The 21,922-nt window shown below is 35.8% G+C and overlaps 1 protein-coding gene across 6 annotated transcripts in view; it reads left to right on the forward strand.

The window, feature by feature from the left end:
* Positions 1-21,922, forward strand: part of LOC149572725 (protein ROOT HAIR DEFECTIVE 3-like) — a 222,895-nt gene that overhangs the window by 153,472 nt on the left and 47,501 nt on the right. For all 6 annotated transcript variants that reach the window (XM_089813819.1, XM_089813818.1, XM_089813817.1 and 3 more), the window contains one exon: positions 4,511-4,602. In XM_089813819.1, the coding sequence (XP_089669945.1) occupies positions 4,511-4,602 (92 nt within the window). The remainder of the gene's footprint in view (positions 1-4,510; positions 4,603-21,922) is intronic.

Below are 21,922 nucleotides of genomic sequence, written 5' to 3' on the forward strand. Positions count from 1 at the left end.
CTCATTGGTTGTCACTTCCCTTTTTTTCATTGGTCCATTGATGAGATGGTGTCTTCTCATTGGCCGATGGGGTGGCAACCCTAGTTAGGGTTTCTGGGATTTGATCTTGATCGTTGATTTTGCCTCTTAATCTCTATCGTTGGTTGTAATATTGGCACCTATATAAGGCCATTTGGTCTCATTTGTAAAGGTTTGTAAAGGTTTGAAGGAAATTGTTGCATAAGGTAATACCAAAATTGCTTCTCGTATCAGTGTTGTGACTTGCATGGTGATTAAGAACACTTGGTATTATTGCATGGTTTCTACTTTCAATAGTTAAAGTTAAATTTCATTGAAGTTGTTAAAGTAGATTTTATATCAAGAAAGTTGTTAAGCAAGAGTAAGAATAGATGGATAGTTGTATCGTGATATTAGTGGGTGTTTGATAGGGATCCATAAACTAGGCCACTAGCATCCTAGTGGCTTGTTAGGAAGCCTTGTGTGGTAATCTAGTCTTTTTTCCCTTGAATCATTGCATCTATGGAGGTAGCGCCGCTGGTAAGCTTTCATCAGATTTGATTCCCGTCTTTTTGCTAATCTTTCCATTCATAGGAGTAGAAGTAAAGCAGCAAGTAGCTTAGTAGTTGGAGTTCATTCAAGAAGAAAGTTAGAAAATTAGAAGCATTGCTGGTGGACATACCCTCCATCATCACCATCAACATCATTTGGCGCTAATATACATTGCAAAGCTAGATTTCATCATCATCACAGCAAAAGTTTGACATCCTTGAAAGAGCAACATAAGTCCGCCTACGTGATTAACCAGCAAATCACATTAATCTAACTGAGTTAGTATCCACAGGTTTAAGGAACCTTGGTGTTTTTCTCATGTTCTTCATGAGTATTTACTTTTCAAGAGAGGGTTGAGTGTTTGGTATTCTATATGAAGTATTCAATTCCTATATGTTATGTAGTGGTACAAAACTGACATCAACAAGGCTGAGGTTAGAGGACACACAAGAAGCAATTAAGTCAGCTCCTCTACATTACTGCCTTGTACAATTTATTACATAGAGAATAATATGTCAAGAATAATTATTACATGACTTGGTTACACTTCTTATACAAAAATTTATAACTTTCCTCCAAATGGGTTTTTGGGAAACCAAAAGGATGGAAACTAGAGCCATGAGACAACACAAAAGGAAATGAAAGAGCAGTGAAGAGATGGGGTCCCATGAATGGGCGATGGAGTGACAAAAGGTCACAACAATATGGAATATCAAATTTGTCCCTAATCTCATTCTGTGTCCCTAACCTATTATAAATCAAGATGTCACCAATCACTGAGATGCCTTTGCCATTCCATTGTTTTACTAAGCCACTTTGGGTAAGAGTGAGGGGTTTACCATTAATTTTCACTCCCCACCAAAGAGACCTATCAATGATATAGAAGCATGGGGACCATCAACAACATCTTTGCAACATAAAAGTCTTCTCACTTGTGTCCATGCCTTCCAAAGAGAAGCAAACACATTTGAGCAACAAACTTTAACATCGAAGTCACCTAAAATCATGTCACATAAAGACAAGTTTTCCCAATGCTTGCCTTATTTAATGGAAGATCTTACAATGTTGTTTCTCATGAGTACCTTCCAAAGTTGATTGCCATTGATAGATTTGAGGATCCATTTTGAGGCTAGAGCCATACGATGAGATCTGAGATCTCCCATCTCCAATCCTCCTAATTTCTTAGGCGTACAACAGCAATCCTATTTTACTGCATACCTTTTCTTATTATCCTTGCCATTTGACCATAGAAAATCCCACATAATCTTGTCAAGTTTCTCTATCTGAAAGCTAGCAAAATAAATGGAATGGGATGCCAATACATTTTGAACAATTTGAGCTCTGCTAGCTAGAGACAATAGGCAGGTTTTCCATTTATGATGCTTCTTTTCAATTTTTGAGTACGTCCATGCCCAGATGTTTGCAGTGGGGGGAGAAACTGCAAATGGGATTCCAAGGTATCTAATAATGGTACTGGGTCCTGCCAAAATTCATCATTTATCTTTTGAAGTTTGAACCAAGTAGGTACTATCTCATGCCAACCCAAAACTGTGGATTTGTGAGGAGTAATTTTTTCTCTAGAAGCCAAACAAAGATTGGAGTCTATTCAACATATTATCAAAATTTGATTCATTTACCTCCACAAAAGTTGTGTCATCTACAAATTGAGTGTTGAGAAGTTCTTCCTGATTAGGAAATGCAATTTTTTTAACAGATTTTCCCAAAGAGGGAGATCTAATAATGTAGAAGAGAGCATCTGCACCTAAGATATAAAGGCCTGGAGCTATAGGATAACCTTGTGTGATTGATCTTTGAAGAGTGATAGGTTCTGACAATTCTCCATTAATGTCTATCACAGTGGAGGAATCCTTAAATAAAATGTCAACCCATTTACAAAAGTAAGGCGGAAATCCAAGTGCCTCAAGCATTCCATTCACAAATGCCTATTCTATCTGATCATATTCTTTGTTAAAATCCAAAAGAATAATAGCAGAGTTTTGTGCATCCTTTTTTGTCCAGTGAAGTGCTTCCCAACTGGTGATGAGATTCTCAAGTATATACCTGCCCTTGTTGAAGTCAGTTTGGATAGCAGAGACAACTTCATTTAATAAGCCTGCAATTCTACTAGCAAGAAGTTTAGCAATAATTTTGTATGATAAATTCAAAATAGTTATAGTTCTCCATTCTTAACTTGACATTTATCCTTTCTTTTAGGGATAAGCTTAATGACTCCTCTATTAGTGTGAGGTCCCAGAGTTCCCTTCTCAAAAGCTTCACTATTGAGATCCATATGTTCTAAGCTAATCTAATCAATATTTTTCTTATAGAATTCAGCTGGCAGTCCATCTAGCCCCGGTGACTTATCATTGGCCATATCTCTTATAGCTGCTTCATTCTCTTCTATTGTGATATTAGTTTTCAAAGATTTTTCCATTATTTCAGGTTAGGAATTTATCTCAGACATTTCTTAAGGGCTTCTTTGTTATGAGTAGAGTGTTCAAAAGAAAACAGATTCTGTAGTACTTGGAATTTTTTTTTTTTAATCTCTTCTATATCCTTGGTGAAGCCCATTTCTTAAGGGCTTCTTTGTTATGAGTAGAGTGTTCAAAAGAAAACAGATTCTGTAGTACTTGGAAATTTTTTTTAATCTCTTCTAGATTCTGTACTACTTGGAATTTTTTTTTTGATCTCTTCTATATCCTTGGTGAAGCCCAAATCTCCTTGAACCTTGTCAATAAGTTCCCTTTTCTGTTTTGATCTAATCAGGTTTAAAGAAAAACTTGGACCCCTTATCCCCTTAATGCAACCATGATTAACCATCCCTTCAAAAATCATTCTTAAAAGAGGGAGTAACCAAGCCAACCAAGCTTTACAACATAGATAGGAAATTAAACATCACCAACTTTGATGGATCAGGGAAAATCACGGCCCGTCCATGGATTAAAAAATTAGGAGCATACCTAACACTTAGTCACATGACTAAAAGGGATGCCATTACATTCACCATACTGCAGTTAGAAGGTGTGGCACATGATTGTGGTATTATGGCCTAATCACTCATGACCATAATAATATAAGGTCCTATAATGTCTTCAAAACAAAACTTATTGAAAAATTTGATTAGACTCACCCCTAAATATACTTCAAGGAACTCACGAGAGTGAGGCAAAAATGAACTCTTGAGGACTATATCACAGAATTTCAAAGGCTCGCAGTCTTGTTGATATGCTTGTTTTAAAATGTGCCAATTGTATTATCTGTCACAATTTGTTCAATGTGTTACAGGTTAAAAGTTTTTCTAAATTTGCTGACCTCTGTTCAGTACCATGCACTTTTTGATAAGACCAATAATACTTTTTCTAGGCGACGTGAAATAGGAAGAAAATTTAGGTAAATAAACGAATAGGAAACAAAACTAAACACTAAAATTACAAGAAAAATTTAAATATGAGAAGATAGAGAAGTACAAGGTATCTACTAATCAGTAGGCGACATTTGTTGAATTTTGAAATATTGAACATGTAAGAATACCATGTTCTTGTATAACATTTTAGCAACCATTTGTAACCAAACTTAAAATTGTGAACAACAAAAATGGAAAGTTTGCCATGCTGCTCAGGCCTATGTTTTAGAAGTCATTATTTAGAAGCTATTAAAATATCCGGATTTTGGGTGCTTCATCAAGTGCGTGCTATATTCACAGCTTCCTTTTTTGAAATATCCCGCTTGTCACTTTTCTCCCTTATGTTCTTGTGTTGATGCACGGCTGCAGTTGTCTGTTCTCTTTTTAATATACAAAAAAAAAGAATACAAATCTGCTTATTCCGGTCACTTGCATTTCCTCAATATTTCACTTTCTACCTGTTCTTTCTTGTTCCAATTCATATTGCACTATTTTCTATGCTTCTCTGTCTCTAGAATCTTTAAGCATCATTTTCTATTTGGTCATTGTGTGGATTAGGGTTGGCGAGAGCTGGAGGAATTGGTACAGTCTAGACCTGTTAAAGGGTTTGGGACAAAATTGAGCACCATATTGGACAGATATTGGTCAAGGTGGGACGTGTTTTGTATTCTGTGAAAATAATGGTTTTATTTAGAGTGGGTTTCAGTTCTAATATAAATATTGATTCTGTTGACTGTTTCAAGCTGTCTTCTTTGTTGCTAATTCTGAAATTGGAATTTCTCAAATACTAAGATACACAAAGTTATGCATGAAAACTAAAACTGCATCTCAACTAATTCTGAAATCAGAATGTTTTGATCATAAAACATGCAAAGTAAATTATTTTGTAACATACAATTACTTCTATGCATGTCTTATTTCAAGCACTTTTAAGTGGTTGTACTTCATGCCATTGTTAATTTGTCTCACAAGCTGCTGATATCGCATGCAATAACCAGAGCCCTTAATTAATTACCTTTTATGTATGCCTCCACATCTCTACTGAGTCTTTTTCCGGCTTGTGGTAAGTTGAAGAATAACCTTAGATTTCACGAGCTCCACTTTTGTCAATATTACTTAATCTACAGAAGATAATGTACTTAACATAGGTTAGGAGTCAAATTGTACTTGAGCATAATCTTGCTGTGTCATGTCACTGACATATATCAAGGAAAAACGTATTTGAGTAGCTCATAGATTATAATACAAGAAATAATTACTCCCAATGTTCTTTTGAATTGCTCTGATTTACTGTATATTGCTTCTGTGAACTGTACTATGAATGTGACAGTTTGGTATTTACAGGTCTGTTTTATTGATATAATTTTTTTTAACATAAAACTGTATGAGTTGGTCTTCAAGTTTTGAACACAGGCAGTATTATGCATTTCGTAATATTTTATCTCTAGCAAACATTCACTGCAGTCCACATTTGGGATTCCTCTTTTATTATATAAAAGTTACATATTTGATTATTGATTTCTTTTTTCAAAGGAAGCATAATATCCAAGTAAATGTTGCTAAAATCCTACAGAATTGTCCAGTGATGAAAGATCCCTGACTGGATTTCTTAGGGAAAAATCTGGTTTTTGCTTGCGTTTATGTCTTTGGCCAGTGATACAATAAGAAAGTGTAATTTTATTGGTTTTTGCGATATATGAACTATATTCTTATCTTTCTAATTTCTTTGGAATTTTTGATATTTGGGATGCAATTGCTAAAACAGAACAAAGAAATAGTGGAAAGAATTAAACAATAAGTAATTAACTAAAAAATAACTAATTTCTGATTTAATTTCATCAAATAATTACTAGCATATCCATATCAGGTCTGTACAGTCTGTAGCAAGCTTGATCAGCAAACAGATTGACAATAATCAAGTCTCTCTCCTCCAATCTATACCTGCTGTCCAGGTCTGGGGGAATCTGATCCAACTTAGAGCTCTGAATTACCCCGAATTAATTCACTGAACTCTATGTCCAACCTGGAGGATGATGTGAATTCTACCTGGGCTGTACGGCTGGCTTCAATGGTTCAAGAAATTATTAAGGTTGTTGATAAAAACACTGATCTGCATGCTGCTGAAGTCGTTTTACCCAAAACTAACTGCTGCAACTATATTCTCCTCCCACAATGGTGCCAGTCTCTTGCCTGAATCTGTACAGCTCAAAATAGAAATGAATTGAAAATACAAAAATCTATTGCCAGCTCCCTGATCTGATCTCTGATCACTGGAAATTTTTTCCACTAGTCTGATTCAAAATTTCTCCTCGAGAATTTGATGTCTCTCTGATGAAAATAGTGATCTTTTTACTAAACCAAGTGCCACGGAAGGCTCTGAGGTTTTTTCCAGCTCCTTCAACTTCCAAGAGTTTGTTCTCGCGCATTTGAATCCTGCTCAAACTCTGTCCAGAGCTCAAGGTGCAATAACTGATAAAGAAATCTCTTGGAATGAAGGAAAATTGCTGCCTAAACCTCTTTTAATTTCTTTTTCCTCTTTCTCCATAAAGCTCGAATATTTAAGGTTTCTAATCATTTATTTTAATGAACTGTATAATTTTTTATTTGTATTCCCTCCTAGGGTTTCAAACCATCATAAAGATTTATCGTCATTAAGAATAGCCCATTTTGAAAATAACTGATAAGTTCATTTCCTATGAAACTGTGTCATTACCCCTTTATAATATTTTATAATTATATAAAGTGACTCGATTAATCACTTCATTATTATTTAATTAAATCAAACTTAGGAAATATTTAAATTAAATAAATTGATTATCTTGACTTCGCACTGAAGTTTTACTGATGCCACCATCCCAACGACGATACTTGACTGCTGCAGGCAAGTTGAAAGTCTCCATTGAAAAATAGGGATCCTCCCTAAAACATAGGGATTGCAACCAAAGTCTCTAGAATGATTTGAGAGGTTTCGTGATACATTCCAGTTAGCTCCCAGTTAATCTCTAAAACTTAGGAATCCTTCTTGAAATCTAGGAGACTGTCACACACTGTCCAAAACAGCTTATAAAGCCCCTACATAGCTCCACAAATTTTTGGATGGGTCTTCTACCCACTTTGTTTACCTACTGGTAACCCCAATCATAGGTCAACCTCTACTATAGTTTGCATTGCCTAATGAATGGACATCACAATCCTCCCTTCTCAGAGATTGTTTGTCCTTGAGCAATGTGCACTTGCACATTGAATACCACTTCCTGGATCTTGTAACAATCCGAAACTTCTTGTTCCACCATGCTGATGCTGTGTCTTGTTGAGCATAACTATAAACTCATACTGCAAATGCATCTTAGTGAGGTCCATAATAACAATCCTAGTACCTGATACAATCCTGGGTAATATAAAGAAAAACATGCTCAATCATAGTATGTAAACCTTGATATCTGTCCACACGATGACCCCAACATGAGGAAGATGAAACCTTGACAAAAAGATCCTATAGATGATGTCAACAAGCTGAATTCTGAAGTTATTGGTCCTGTAATGCACTATATAAACCCTAACTAAATATTACCATGGGGACAATTTTGCATCAGCTCTGTGATGCTAGTACAACAGGACTTGGCACCCAATAAACTACCAATCATGTTGTAGCACCTAAGCCTGGCCTTTGGCCCCACCCATACACCCAGCTGCTCCATTGTGATAAAAATGCCCAAACACCACAAACCATGAAGCAACATATGGGGCTCTGTGTAAAATAATGTACCAAGAAAATCAATATTTGGATCCCACATTAAAATATAGGCCTTACCATGTGAGATGTAGGAGTATCTCATTTGATCTCCATAATGTAACCATCCATGTATGTAGAACATCAAATCAATGTCAAAATGAACTCCCACGTGCCAAGAAAACAACAGAAATGGCCACCATGCCTCGCTGTCGTAGCTCAGATCAGTAATCTGAATGATATCATAGGTGCAATCATACCAACTCAAAGCAAAGAAACCCAACTCATACTCGATATCCATCACGTTGATGTGAGTTTAACTCTCACAACATATAGGATAGACCACTCTATGCCTTGGGATGAAACACTGAATATCAAATCCTTTCTTGAACAAAGACACCATTTATGCTAAGAGTGCAATGAAAGAACATAAGGTGATTTCAAGGTTGCTTCTTAATGTGGGTACACGCCAAGTGAAAATAATGTGATATGCTGGTATCATGAGGGGATTTACACTGTTCATTACGACTTAACTTAATTTGTTTGATATGGCCTCATAATGTGCACTGAAAATATATAGACTCCCAACATGCGAAATGAAACTTGAACTTGCAAATCTAGACTATTTCTATTTCTACCTAGGGATGCAAGAAAGAGTGAATATCCTTGGACTCTACTAGATTCAATGTTGTCATTGACTGGACTAGCCATGCACAGAGTGTGAGATCCTAACTCATCTCTAGCAATAATATGAATTTTCTTTGCTGGTTTAGGTTCTTTCAATCTATAATTCCTATTCAAGAATGTATGAATATCATCCATAGGGATTGCCTCTTCTACACTTCTTCTTTTCATACTGTCCGGTAACCACTTGAGAAATGTGGATAAGTTTGTACCATGTTCCATCTTCTCATCCTCATTAAGTCCCTTGAATGCTGAGATGATTTTGTCTTTGCATCTCCCAGGTGTTGAGACTATGTTGTCTCATATCATCTCCCAAATTAACTACCAATTGCATAGTAGGAGATGATGGCAATATCTTAGTTTCTTGCTGCACCAACTGTGTGGATGAAGCTGCCCCCTAACTATCTTGAGGTAAACTTTGTATCTCGAGCCTGTACTAAATTATGGTCCATACACTGTGCCTCTATTACCATAGTTGATAAAGAACTAGCAATAGGAGTAGGTGTGGCAGACTTATGCCTTTTGCTTTCTGATTCCTCACTAATAGTCCTATCATCTCCTTTCAAAGAAGAATCCTCACTCTCCATCCTTGCACGACTGCACTTAACACCCTATTTCCTTAACTTATACAAGCTAGCATCAACATATTGTGGACAATGGAAATATTGAATAAGTGGATTGAGGGCTATTTGAGGAATTATGTTACAAGACAATAGACAACGTGGATTAAGTGGCTGCATTCGGGGTAGTATTGTTGTAACACCACTGTCCACATATCTATCGAAATGTTTCCTTTCAAGGCAATCTATGGTAATGATGCTATTTTTTTTGTAGATTTGATGTTCACTGATGACAAGATTCCTAGTGCAAAATATATGTTACTATAAAGTACGGATATCTTGGCAGTTCTTAAAGAAAACTTGCAACATGCTCTAAATCAGCAAAAAAATATGTTGATTGACATATGACAGAAAGGTCTTTTGAGGAGGGTGACTTGGTATTTCTCAAATTGCAACCATATAGGTAGTCTTTCATTAAGGGGAATGAGGTAGTGAAGTTGAAAGAACGTTTTGATGGCCGTTATCTAGTGATAAGAAGGGTGGGACAGGTTGCCTATGAATTAGGATTACCACCCCATGACAAAATAAACAACACCTTTCATGTTTCTCGCCTTGAAAGGTGCTTTGACCATAGATTGCGTCTTTAATGGAGTTCCACCATTGGATTATGAAAGCAAGCTGATATTAGAGCTTGTGAGGGTGCTAAATGTAATAGAGAAGAAGCTGAAGAATAAGGGGATTCCAATAGAGCTTGTTGTGTCACATCGAATCATAGGGAAATTGCACACAAAGGAATTGTAGAGGATTCTTAGGAAAATTTGTAGGGTGGATATTTATTGTTTGTAGAGAAAGTTAGGGAGCCTCAACATTATCCCTATACTTCAACTTACAAAATGGTCACTTTATGCAATGGCATAGTGAGATAAATCTCTTCTCTCACCACTAGGGAGGGCTCCCTTCTTACCATAGGTGGCTACAACAGGAGCCTCAACATTATCCCTAGACTTCAACTTACAAAATGGTAACTTTATGCAATGGCACAGTGAGATAAATCTCTTCTCACCAATAGGGAGGGCTCCCTTCTTACCATAGGTGGCTACAACAAAAACCTAACTGAATCAACTCTTCTTTTTTTGTGAATGATTTTATGGTAAAATGTAGTACTTCAAATCAACAAAAGGTACCTAATGTTGCGACAATATCGGTGGCTTAGTAGTTGACATAAGAACAACTCTTAAGACAATAGTTATAACTTAAATTTGTTTGATTGGTAATAAGAACCAAAAGTCTCTTAAGATCAATCCTTTTTTGAAGAATAAAGTGAATAGCTAATAAGGTGCAAACTCTCATGCCTATTATGAAGTAATTGGTAAATATTTGCTTGATATTAATAGTGATTGAGAGATCAATGCATACAATTGACTGAACGATGTTTCCTAGGAAACAATTGTAAAGAATAGAAACATTCTATTCTAGAAACAAGAAACTAAATATTAGAAACATTCTAATATTTATAGGAGATTACAATAGATAACCATTAGATACTAAACAAAGATAATAGAAACTATTGATTCTCTTAATATACTCACTTAATGGTTAATCTATCCAAAGAATGAAGCTATCAATAGGTGTAAAAGGAAGATTCTATCCACCTATTGTACTCCGCACTATTTGCTGTGGGCTACGAACTAGATTTTCTTAGATAGGGCAGTTAAACTCTTCTGACATTCAACCTTCATGTGCCCATACTTGTGGCAATAGTTGGATTGAATGTTCTTTTTCCTGGAGCCTTCTGAAGCTGGAGTAGAGAACCTCTGTTGAGAAGACTATTGCGAATGAGACTTGCCCTTATTCTTCTAAAGGGATTCAACAAAAAAGGCTTGCTTTGTGGAGGTGGAGCTGGAACTTCTACCGAACTATTGTTTCCACCGATCTTGCTGAAGCAGAAGTGTGTAGAGATCTGTGAATTTCAGATCAATACCAATAGAGGTGATGTTGAGAGTCTCAATAAAATGCTCGTAGGACTTGGGTAAACACTTGAGGGTTATGACCACAACGTCATCTTTCTCCATCTTGCATCCAATGGCAAGTAACTAATCATGGATTTCTTGAATCCTATTTAGGTGATCCTGGAGCGATTTCCACTCATCCATGACAATAGAAAACATAGTATTCTTGAAAAAGAAGGCTTTTCTTTTGTCCGAAGTCTCATTAAGTGTCTTGAGATGCTCCCATATCTCGACAGCTATCTTGCCGGATGGAATTTGAAGAAGCCGATCATTAGCTACAGATAATTCGAGAAGCATCATCGCCTCTTGATTATGCTTATCATATATAATCTGATCAGGACTAGCTTGAGTTGTAGTACCTAGAACCACCTAATTGTTGCTGTGATATTCAAAGATGGTCAGCATTTGCTGTTTACACGTGTCATAATTACAACCATTGAACTTCTAATTTCCCTCTAGAAAAATATTAGTTAGAGATGCCATAACATGTCTCTTAATAAAAAAGTATGAAATTTGTGATGACACGCACTTAAAGGCAAAAAATGGAAGACAAAAAAAAATTGAAGTACCTAGAAGAGAACTCAAAAAACCTCGAAGAAATATGTTGTTGGATTCTGGATCCGTTGGCTCGAAGAACAAGACACAAACATTGAGGCACCCAGAAAAATCAAACAACCTAGATGAGTTCTCAAAAAATTCACCAAGAATTTGCAATTTTTTTTTCGATCTGGTACTGAAAAATTAGGGGTTTGAGCAAAAACCTAGTTGGATGAAAAAGCTTCAAGAAAGCTTAGAAAAATAGAAGATATGTAAGGAAAATTACAGATTCTAGGCACAAATCAAAACCAGATGTTTGTAAAAACCCTAGACACATTCAAACACTGCAAAAAACAACCTTTTGTGTAGAAAAATGGTCAAATAGGCTACAAAATAGATGCACCATTTTTCAGAGAAATTTGGACGTGAGTGGCAGAAAAATCTGGCATGAGTTGTAGAGAAATGACATCCAAGAGACCTCCACATGAGCAATAGAGAATAACCCTCGATTTTTATAGGATTTAGTTGTGTTAGTTGCAAATGGAAGGGCGTGAGTTTAAAGACCAAAATACAATCACGTGAGTTACAGAGAAAATGGTGCAATTTTATGGTAGAATAATCGAACCAAAGGTTTTGGAAGTAGATATGTATAAAAAAATAAGAAGGCAGATAATTTTGAGCAAGGAACTAGAAATATTTTCAATTTTTTTTAGAGTATTGACTCTGATACCATATTACGAAGTAATTGGTAAATATTTGCTTGATATTAACAGTGATTAAGAGATCAATTTATACAAGAGATTGAATGATGTTTCCTTAAGAAAGAATTGTAAAAAATAGAAACATTCTATTCTAGAAACAAGAAACTAAATATTAGAAACATTCTAATAGTTACAAGATATTATAATAGATAACCATTAGATACTAAATAGAGATAATAAAAACTATCTATTATCATAGTAATACCAACTATCCAAGTTGAAATAATATACTAGAAATTAAAGCACAAAGTTTTTAGTCCCTAGTGCTTGCAAACACTATCAAACTATAACAATTATGTTTACAAAATCTCAAAATCTTTAAGAAACGATACCGTACGCTCAAATGCTTTACAAGGATAGACTAGAAACTGAAACAAAGATAAATCGATCAATGCAGCTTACGAAAACAATGACCATCTTCAGGCCTCACAACACAAAGTTTGAGAAAACTTGCTTCTTTACTCAACTTAGAAAGTTTTGTATATAGAAACACAAAATTTTCACGTTACAAGCACTTCAACATAGCTTCATTGTGTAAAGAAAAAGATGAATATGTACAATGAGCTCTCTCCTTTATATAGGAAAAGAAGAGAGATTAAGGTGGAAAGAAAAGGGGAAATCCTTAACCACCTTGACTTATTCTACTAACAAATTGCAAATTGCTAATTAACTTTGACTTATTCTAAGTTGCATACCTAATGCTGTTGCGACTTGATTACATGAAGCATGTATATCGATGCATATTTCCTATATTTACAAAGTATATTGCTTCTACATTGTAATTTCTAAAAACTATTTTTATGTCTACAAAGCATAATAAAGAAGTGGTCAAAGCACTTAGAAAGATCATCACAACGTATTCATGAACTCGTCGAATTTGTACAATGATTCATGTAGAACTGTTGCATCTGGTTCTTCTGTGATTTGTTCAACAACTGATAACTTGCAAATGACATTTGCATTTTCTGCACTAGCATTGCTACACTCTTTTATCCTGCTTTGGAGATCACAAAGTGAGAATCTTTAGCTTGTCAGTGTTTAGTGGTGAAAATGGACGAGGCTAATAAATTGAATAATATAATAAACTACGTGAGGCGAATTCATTAACTAACCATTTCCACACTAACTTCAATACAAGAGAAAGAGGGGTTTCCAAATTTAACTCTCAATACAACTCAATTTAGACTAGCGAAACCCATAGGGGTAAATTTATGCTAATGCTAAACTCAAGTTATATCAAGGAAGTATGCAAGCAAGTCCTCTTTCATGCAGTGTAGAATTTGATTAAATATATAAAAATGTAAATGTGCAATTGAGTTAATTGATTTAATGAGAAGTATAAGATAGATCTAAGTGCTAAACGTAAGCAATTAGCCCAATTAAGATATGAAAAAAGGTCTAGACTAAAAAGTGAAATGAATGATAAAGTACTCACCTCGAAATGTGTAGAGCACTGTGCATTTTTTCTTCAAAAATTGTGGATCTAAACTTGTGATAGAACTTCCCATTGTGGATTTGCAGTCACAACATAATATCTAGAAAGTGTTGTTTTTCTCTAGGCCTCAGGAAGATGTCCACCTAGTGCAACATGTTTTGGACGTTTTACGATGAAGTCCCAATGTTCTCACGACATAGTAGCAAAGACAACCCAACTTCTTCAGAAATGGCTTGGCGAATGATTTTCAAATCTATGGTCGGAATTCTGATATCTTTCTACTGCACACAGTGAAACTTGTTTTTTATTTTGGTGAATGAAGGCTTGCCTTGGTCAAGCCCTAGATTGAGGAAACAACCTTGAAATTGAAATGTAAATATGTAAAGGAAAGAAAGTCAAATGTATGTATTCACCTTGCTTGTAGAAACCCTTGTTAATAAGGACTTGCAATATTTGTATGCTGATTTGCAATGAAGGATGTAGGAAATCTCCACAAATGCAATGGATCTACTCATGCAGCCATAGATGTAAATGTGCATTGTTGAAGAAGATGATGAATGCCTTAATGTAGATCTCCTCTCTTGATGGCCAACAAAACATTAGATCTTGAAGAGGAAATATTCACCAAGGATTCTTAAATCTTCAAGTGCTTTGAATGCTTGATGGAAATCTACTTGTTTGAATGCTTGAACTTGCATGTGTGGTTGCTATAATGGATGTGGATTGCTAGTGGATGTGAAAATGAGGTTCCTAGGCCTCCTTTTATACTAGTTTCTGGGCACGGAAACAAAGAAAGTGGAGAGGACTACCTGATTATTAAATTTACAACCCTGAGACAAAACTAGCCTTGAGATTCCTTGGGGAACAGGTTGGCCCATAGGGAGCAAACCTTGAGGTCTTAGAAACTGGATTGGTGAAAGTGAAAGATACGGGGTAGAACAGGAGAGAGATGATTGAGCACGATTGCATCTGTGGTCCATAAAGTCCCTAAAGGATAGGAGCTAAAATTATTAAATGATGGGCGCTTCCTTTTAAGACAGTACAGTGAGAGTATCATTCTCTCCAAAATCAAAGTGCTCTACCCCAAGCTATAGGCGAATTTCTTCGTCAAACTTTGTTATGAGAACTCCCTCATCAACAAGTTTTTTCCATCTTCAGTGATAATTGCACATGTCATCTGTTTAAAACCATTGTTGATCACGAGCTCTTGGTCTTGTAAACATTTTATTGCTACTTCGCTTTCAACTATTAGACATTGCAACACTTTATCTCTGTTGTCCATCAGATGCAAGGCATTCTAGTACATCTCTATTGAGGGAAATACCATAATTATGCAAAACATCTAAGTCAACTTCGCTCATGGCTCTCTACACATTCAAGTCCACATTAGGAGATTAAAGTTGTCGATGAAACGAACCAAGAAATTCCTTCAACCTTGCTGAAATTCCTCTCTCATGTTTGAGTATCTTGAAACTATCCCTTATCACATGTACCGCTTGAGACACAAGATGATTAAACCATTGTCCATGGCTCTGGCTTTCTTTTTAATTTGCATTGCATGTTCTGAAGATTCAGCTGTTTGAGAAGAGGCCTTCATCTTCTGAATAATGTCCTACAATCTGGCATTCTCCATCTAGCTTGTTCTTCCTTTCCTACAACTTATCATTCTTTTGTGTGAGCATGCTAAGACCATCATGTGCATCTTGCTGACAAGCCAAGCAGGATTGTTTACCAAGTTCAGTGGTGGTGAACGTTTAACCACAAGTTTGCATTGGCTCTTTTGGCTTTTGAACTAGAGGCTTAACTACCTCTGCATATTTGGTGTTATCAACACTCACCACGATCCTTGGTACCACCTTGGCCTTCTTGGGCTTTGGAACCTCAACGTTTGCAACCATGTGGGAATCATGATCTTCAGGTTAGAGTTACTCCTTCCTCTTTTGAGTAATTGCAACGAGTTGAGGAGGAAGAGTAAAGGAAGAGGATTCCACGATAGCAGTGCTAACCAAAGTGGACACTAGATTAATGTGTGCAATTGTAGCTACAATAGATGGGGTCTCAAACATAATCACCACTAGAGCTGAGCTTTTATGTGTGACCTTTACCACGAATTGCTCAAATTGTGCTGATGAAGTATCCACCGATGCCATGGAAGGAACCACAATATTTGGGATAAATATGGTGTAGGCATTGAACACGCTCTTGAAGCTATGATATTGCTTCACTATTAGGACCACAAGAGAAACCAAAGAACTAGGCATAGCCAGTGTGATCGAAATTGGATCTTCATTGAATGGTTTCTACTTAGAAGGAGGAGTGTTCATGGCAGCATGCAAGGGTGAATCTACCAACTCATCTGAGGCTTGCGAAGAATGGGTGGTTGTAACCAGGACTTCTGGAAGAGGAGCTTCATTTGGAGAGCACTTTCTCCAAAAAGGAGGAAGCTCATCGCCGCTCAAAATAATACAAGCCTTCTAAGTTTCAATGGATTTCACCTAAAGCACACGTCCCTTGCCTTTGTTACCCTTGATGGTGAGCTTTGGAATGACTTCATAGTGCCATCCTTCTGTTTACCTCTCATTTCAACCCTTAGACTAATTGGACCAGTAGGATCAAAATCTTTTCCAGAGTTCACCTTTAGGTCCTCAACCCTCGTTTCTTCAACCAAATGTTTGTGTTGGAAAGAATAGGATGAAATGGTTCCAAATGGAGACAGTTTCCTTGGATGAATAATATGGAGATAGGATAGGAAGCCTATTGAGTTGATGCTCAGTGTACTCTGGATCCAAGACTTGATCATCATCTTCAATCCCAACAGGGATCACTATAAGATTAAAGTACACAATTGGCTTAAGGGTTAGTCAACAATAATCTATCCGATGGATATCAATTTCTATTCACAAATCTTCCCAAAGATCTTCAAGGTGATGAACATGAATATATGATTTTTTGATTTTATCATTCATTCCTTGATAGTTAAAGCAAGCACACACCATGAACTTCTTAAAAGTGATCCTTTGTAGTTCAAACTCCATGTTCTTGGCATTTGGCATTGTGTCAAGTGAGTAGTCGTCAATTTTCAAGGGATTCTTTGATGAAATACCAATGCTTGGCCTATGTAAAGAAGATTATTCTGATTGTACCACTATTACTTGCCTACCTAACTCCATGAGAATGATCTTGTTGGTAGGATATTGTGGAAGAGTATATGACTCATCTCTGAAATATACAACTCTCATGTGGATAAGTTGAGAAACTGGAGAATGAAACAACCATATTTATTCACCTTCGCCCATGCTTCATCAGACACCTGCTTCTTTGGCAATTCCTTGTTGAATAAGAACATATAATGCCCAAAGATGGCATTATGTACTCTTCTATAACACATGAGATTGGATCTCAAGGTAAGCTGGTCAAAGTACTCCTATTGGGACCGTCATGTGGTCACCCCTGGTAACAAGACCTGATAATTAACATAGGGCAGCAACAATGTATACCACATAAGAGTTCATATAGAAAGTCCTAGTTGAAGAGAGTTGGGACAATTGCTCCAATAACATGTCTTATCATGTCTTCCCAAAAAAATTTCCTTTGTTTTGAATGGATAATGAGAGAGATATACTTGTACATCCACAACTCAAAGATATTGGATTCTTTAAGTCTGCTGATGCGACTAAGCAAAGTGATGAGATCATTGATTCCTTCCTTGAAGTCGGAACGACGCACACCCTTCTGCTATATAACAAGATTTGGCTTGTTGTTTATTAACAAGTTAGCATTCACATACCTACTGCATTCAACCATATCATTGTTCCATTTCTGCAAGGCCTCTTGTTTAGTGATGTTAGTCAACAATGGAGCAAGTGGAACTTGGAAGATCCAGTTAATAGTCTCTAGGTCCAAGCTGATGATGGTCCTCCCATCTTGATTTTTGATCGTTCTTGATGAAATATCTAGATTCTTGGTGCAAGCAAATATGAACTTGGGCTTATGATCAACCAAAGGGAAAGTTGAACCTAGATGAATGCCATGTTGTTTAATTTACAACATATCACTTGTGGATGTATCATCTACCCTTTTTAGGAGATCCTCAATATCAAAGTGTGGGATATCTGTGTCCTTGACACCTTCAAAATAAGAAGTGACTTGTGAAGGAGGCATGAAGTTGTGATATTGGTCATACTGGTACTTCATTTTCTGTTTGTCTTTACCTTTATCTGGATTGATGTCTTTTGTCAAAACTCCACAATATAAGTACATCTTCAACAGGGGAATCCATGGTCAAATTTTGAGTGTTCAAGCATGGAATATGAGACTTCTGCATGAAACGTATGGCTGGAAGTTATTGGGACAGTGAATGTATGCAGCAATCTGAGCTAAAAACCTTGCGTTTTTATGATGGAATACCCAAAAACGGGTTTTTAGAACATGAAAGCATGTGCAGACAGCAATAGTGTTGTATGGAAAATGCATTAAAATGAATGGAAAGAATATTTACTTATAATGAGACCATGCTTTTTATCATAAGCAAATGTGTGAGCATATGCAAGCAACTACCACCACGAGTTTTTAATTCATGTAGCAGTGGCATGCAACATGTGAATGAAGTGTATGCAAGCATGAAAGTGAGATTTTTGGAAGCAAAAAATAGTGGTAAATGAACTCACATTATGAGGATGTTTTTTAATAACACTTCTTTTTTAAAATTCCGATTGCATATAGATGGTAGATGAAGTGCTTGCACATGCAACTTGGAGAATTTAGACAGAAAATAGAAGAACATCATATACAACATGCAAGTTTGAAAATTGAAATGACTAGACTTGCATAGAAAAGACAACAAATATATACAACTAAACCCTATGAAAATGACAAAGAGTCATACCTTTCCTCAAGAAGCAAAGAAAGAAGTCTTTTAATGGTTAACCTCTTGCAAAATATCTAAAAGTAGATCCAAAGAGATTTCTTGAATTGAGAATAATTACAAGATGGAGAGTCAAATAGACTGCAAATCTTGTTAATTCTATGTAACTGCGATAACATACTGATCTAAAGAGCAGATAGTACAAGATCATTTAATGCATGGATATCCTTATGTAGGATTTGCCTCTTTTATGACCCTATATAATTAACCTTATTGGCTTCTTATTTAGGAGCATTTTATAATGTTCAGATTGCATAGTAGTTAGTATAATTACTAGCTAATTATACTTTCTAAGAGATGCTGATCTTGGAAGATTATTATTTGTTTATTCATAAGGGCCGACCTAGAAGAGTCATGTCCTTTGTAAGGACGTGCCTCTTGGGTGCAATATAAACATAAGGTAAGTATGAGGATAGAGAACACACAATACACAATAAAGTCTTCTCATCTACATTACTGCCTTATGCGATTTATTGTAGGGATAATAACATTTTTCAGTATAGTTATTATACTATTGGTAACACTTATACAAGTCTGATATACAAAGGATCATCTTCAGCAAGTAGATTAACGACATCATAAGGTTGACTATTTAGAATTTGTCGAAACTTTACATGGTATTAGAGCTTTGGTAGCCGAACCTTGGCTCTGCAAATTGACAATCAGATTTAAAATATCTAGCAATGACCCGAAGATAGGTTTGATGGAAAAGAACACTTCGTTGCTTGGAAATTCAGAATTATGATGATTCTTGAAGGCAATGATGTAATACAGTTTGTTGATAAAGAATCCAAGTGACCTAATGCTGATCCTCATAAAACTATCTGGAAAGCCATGCAAATCATATTAGATGGGTTTAAAAATGAAATAGTACTTATGCTAATGAAACATTAAACAACATTTAATATGATGAATGCATTATTAAATGCATATGAGGTTAACAGTGCGACTAGAACCCTTGCACTAAAAAGGAAACTGAATCATATATGGATAAAGAAGGGAGAATTTGTGAATTTATACTTCCTAAGGGTGGCTAGTCCAAGAGATGGACTTGCAAGTATGGGGACCATAATTGAAGACAAAGCTAACACTTATGGCTATAGATGGGTTATTGGATTCATGGGAAACATTCTCACAAGGAGTAAGTGCTAGAGATAATCTTCTAGACTTCAATAGACTCAAAGGAGATTGCCTTCAAGAAGAATCTAGGAAACTTAAGAAAGGAGGAAATTTGAGAACTGAAGATGAAGAACTTCATGTTCTCAACACAAGTTCCTATAAAGGTAAGAAGAAGCACTTCAAGAAGAAGGGTAATCAAAGAAATGACAAATCTAAGAAAGATTTATCCAAAATAAAATGCTTCAAATGTGAAAAATTTGGACACTATAGATCTAATTGCCCTGAGAATACAAAGCAACAAGTAAACTGCACAAAAGTTACCAAGAAAGAAGAAAACTATGATCCTGAGAATCATGTATTGTATTCTGCACTATCAAATGAAGTATCAAGCAAAGCATGGGTAGTTGATAGTGGATCATCTCAACACATTATAGGATACAAAGAAGCACTAGATTCAATATTAGAAGAAGTTGATGACGAAGTTACCATCAGTGATAATTCCTCTCATTCAGTCAAAGGAATTGGGAATTGCACCTTGAAACTAAAGTCAGGTATTTCTCTACATCTCAAAAGAGTACTCTATATACCAAGAGTAAAGAGGAATCTAATCTCTATTACAGCACTTGAAGATGATGGACATAATGTTGCATTCATGGATGGTAAAGTAATGACCTGATCTAAGAACTCTTCATGTAAGAAATCAAAGTTGATTGGTCAAAGAAAGGGATTCTTGTATGAATTAAACACAAAACCTGGTCAACCTATTCAAGCCTTAATTCATGAAACTATTGATATAAACAAAATATGGCATAGAAGGTTAGGATATCTAAATTTCAAAGCCTTATCGACTATGGAGAGGATGGTTACTAGTTTACCTAAGTTGAATAAAGATCATTCAAGCATATGCAAAGGATGCGCTTTGGGTAAGAACACCAAAAGTCCATTTCATGATAGCATTAGAAAAACTAACAATGTTTTGGAATTAGTCTGCTCAGATTCATGTGGACCTATGTCTGTTCCTTCTCTTGGAGGATTCTAGTACTATATACATTTTATAGATGACTTCTCTAGGAAAACTTGGATTTACTTCTTAAAATGTAAAGAATCAGAAGAAAGCCTTAAGAGATTTAAAGAATTCAAAACTTTAACTAAAAACTTGTCAGAATACAAAATTAAAACTCTTAATACTAATAATGGAGGGGAATATACTTAAGAGTTTTTTAAAGATTTTTGTAAAGAACCAGGAATTAAGAGGGAGTATACTGTTCTTTATAACCCACAACAAAATGGGGTAGCAGAAAGGAAGAATAGAACAATTATAGAAGCAACAAGAACTATGATATTTGATCAAAATTTGGAATATTATCTTTGGGCAGAAGCCTCTTGTACTGTTGTCTATATTCAAAATAGAAGTCCTCACTTCTTTCTTAGAGATAAAACACTTGAAAAAGTCTTTTCTAAGGTTAAACCTAATATAAGCCATCTTAGGATATTTGGGTGCCCAATATACATACATGTTCCGAAAGAAAAGAGAACTAAGTTAGAACGCTACAGGAGGAAAGATATTTTTGTCGAGTATAGTGAAACATCTAAAGCATATAGAATTTTCATAGCTGGTCAAAAAAACATTGAACTTGCTAGGGATGTAATATTTGAAGAAGATTTAGCATTCAAAAGAGCCCTTAGTTCTAAAGATCCCACACATTTACCTAGTGCTGAAGAAAATCATGAATCTGAGTTTCAGAGGGAGAACATTGAAGAAATTGAAGATAAAATTCAAAATCTTAATCTTGAGGAAACTCAAAATTCTAAGAAAAGACCACTTTGGGCTATTAAGACTGTAGAGGAAGCACACGACTTCACTGCACCACCTAGAACCTTCAGAGAAAGCAAAAGACCTAAAAGATTTTCTAGTTATGTAGCAAACATGAGTGATTTATCTAAATCAGAACCAACCAATATTTCAGATGCTATCAAACATACAACTTGGAAGGATGCTATGGCGGAAGAATACCAATCTATTATTTAGAATGATGTTTGGTCAATTGTTCCAAGGCCTGAGGGAAAATCTGTTGTTTATTCTAAGTGGATATTTAAAATCAAGCATGTTGCTAATGGTAGCATTGAAAAATATAAAGCCAGATTTGTAGCTCTCTTAGAAGGAGGGAAGCTCCAGTTGCCAGATACACCTCTGTAAGGGTAGTCCTAGCT

This window comes from Cupressus sempervirens, chromosome 2, assembly GCF_028749045.1.
Source record: "Cupressus sempervirens isolate cs-2001-9-10 chromosome 2, ASM2874904v1, whole genome shotgun sequence".
Taxonomy (NCBI): domain Eukaryota; kingdom Viridiplantae; phylum Streptophyta; class Pinopsida; order Cupressales; family Cupressaceae; genus Cupressus; species Cupressus sempervirens.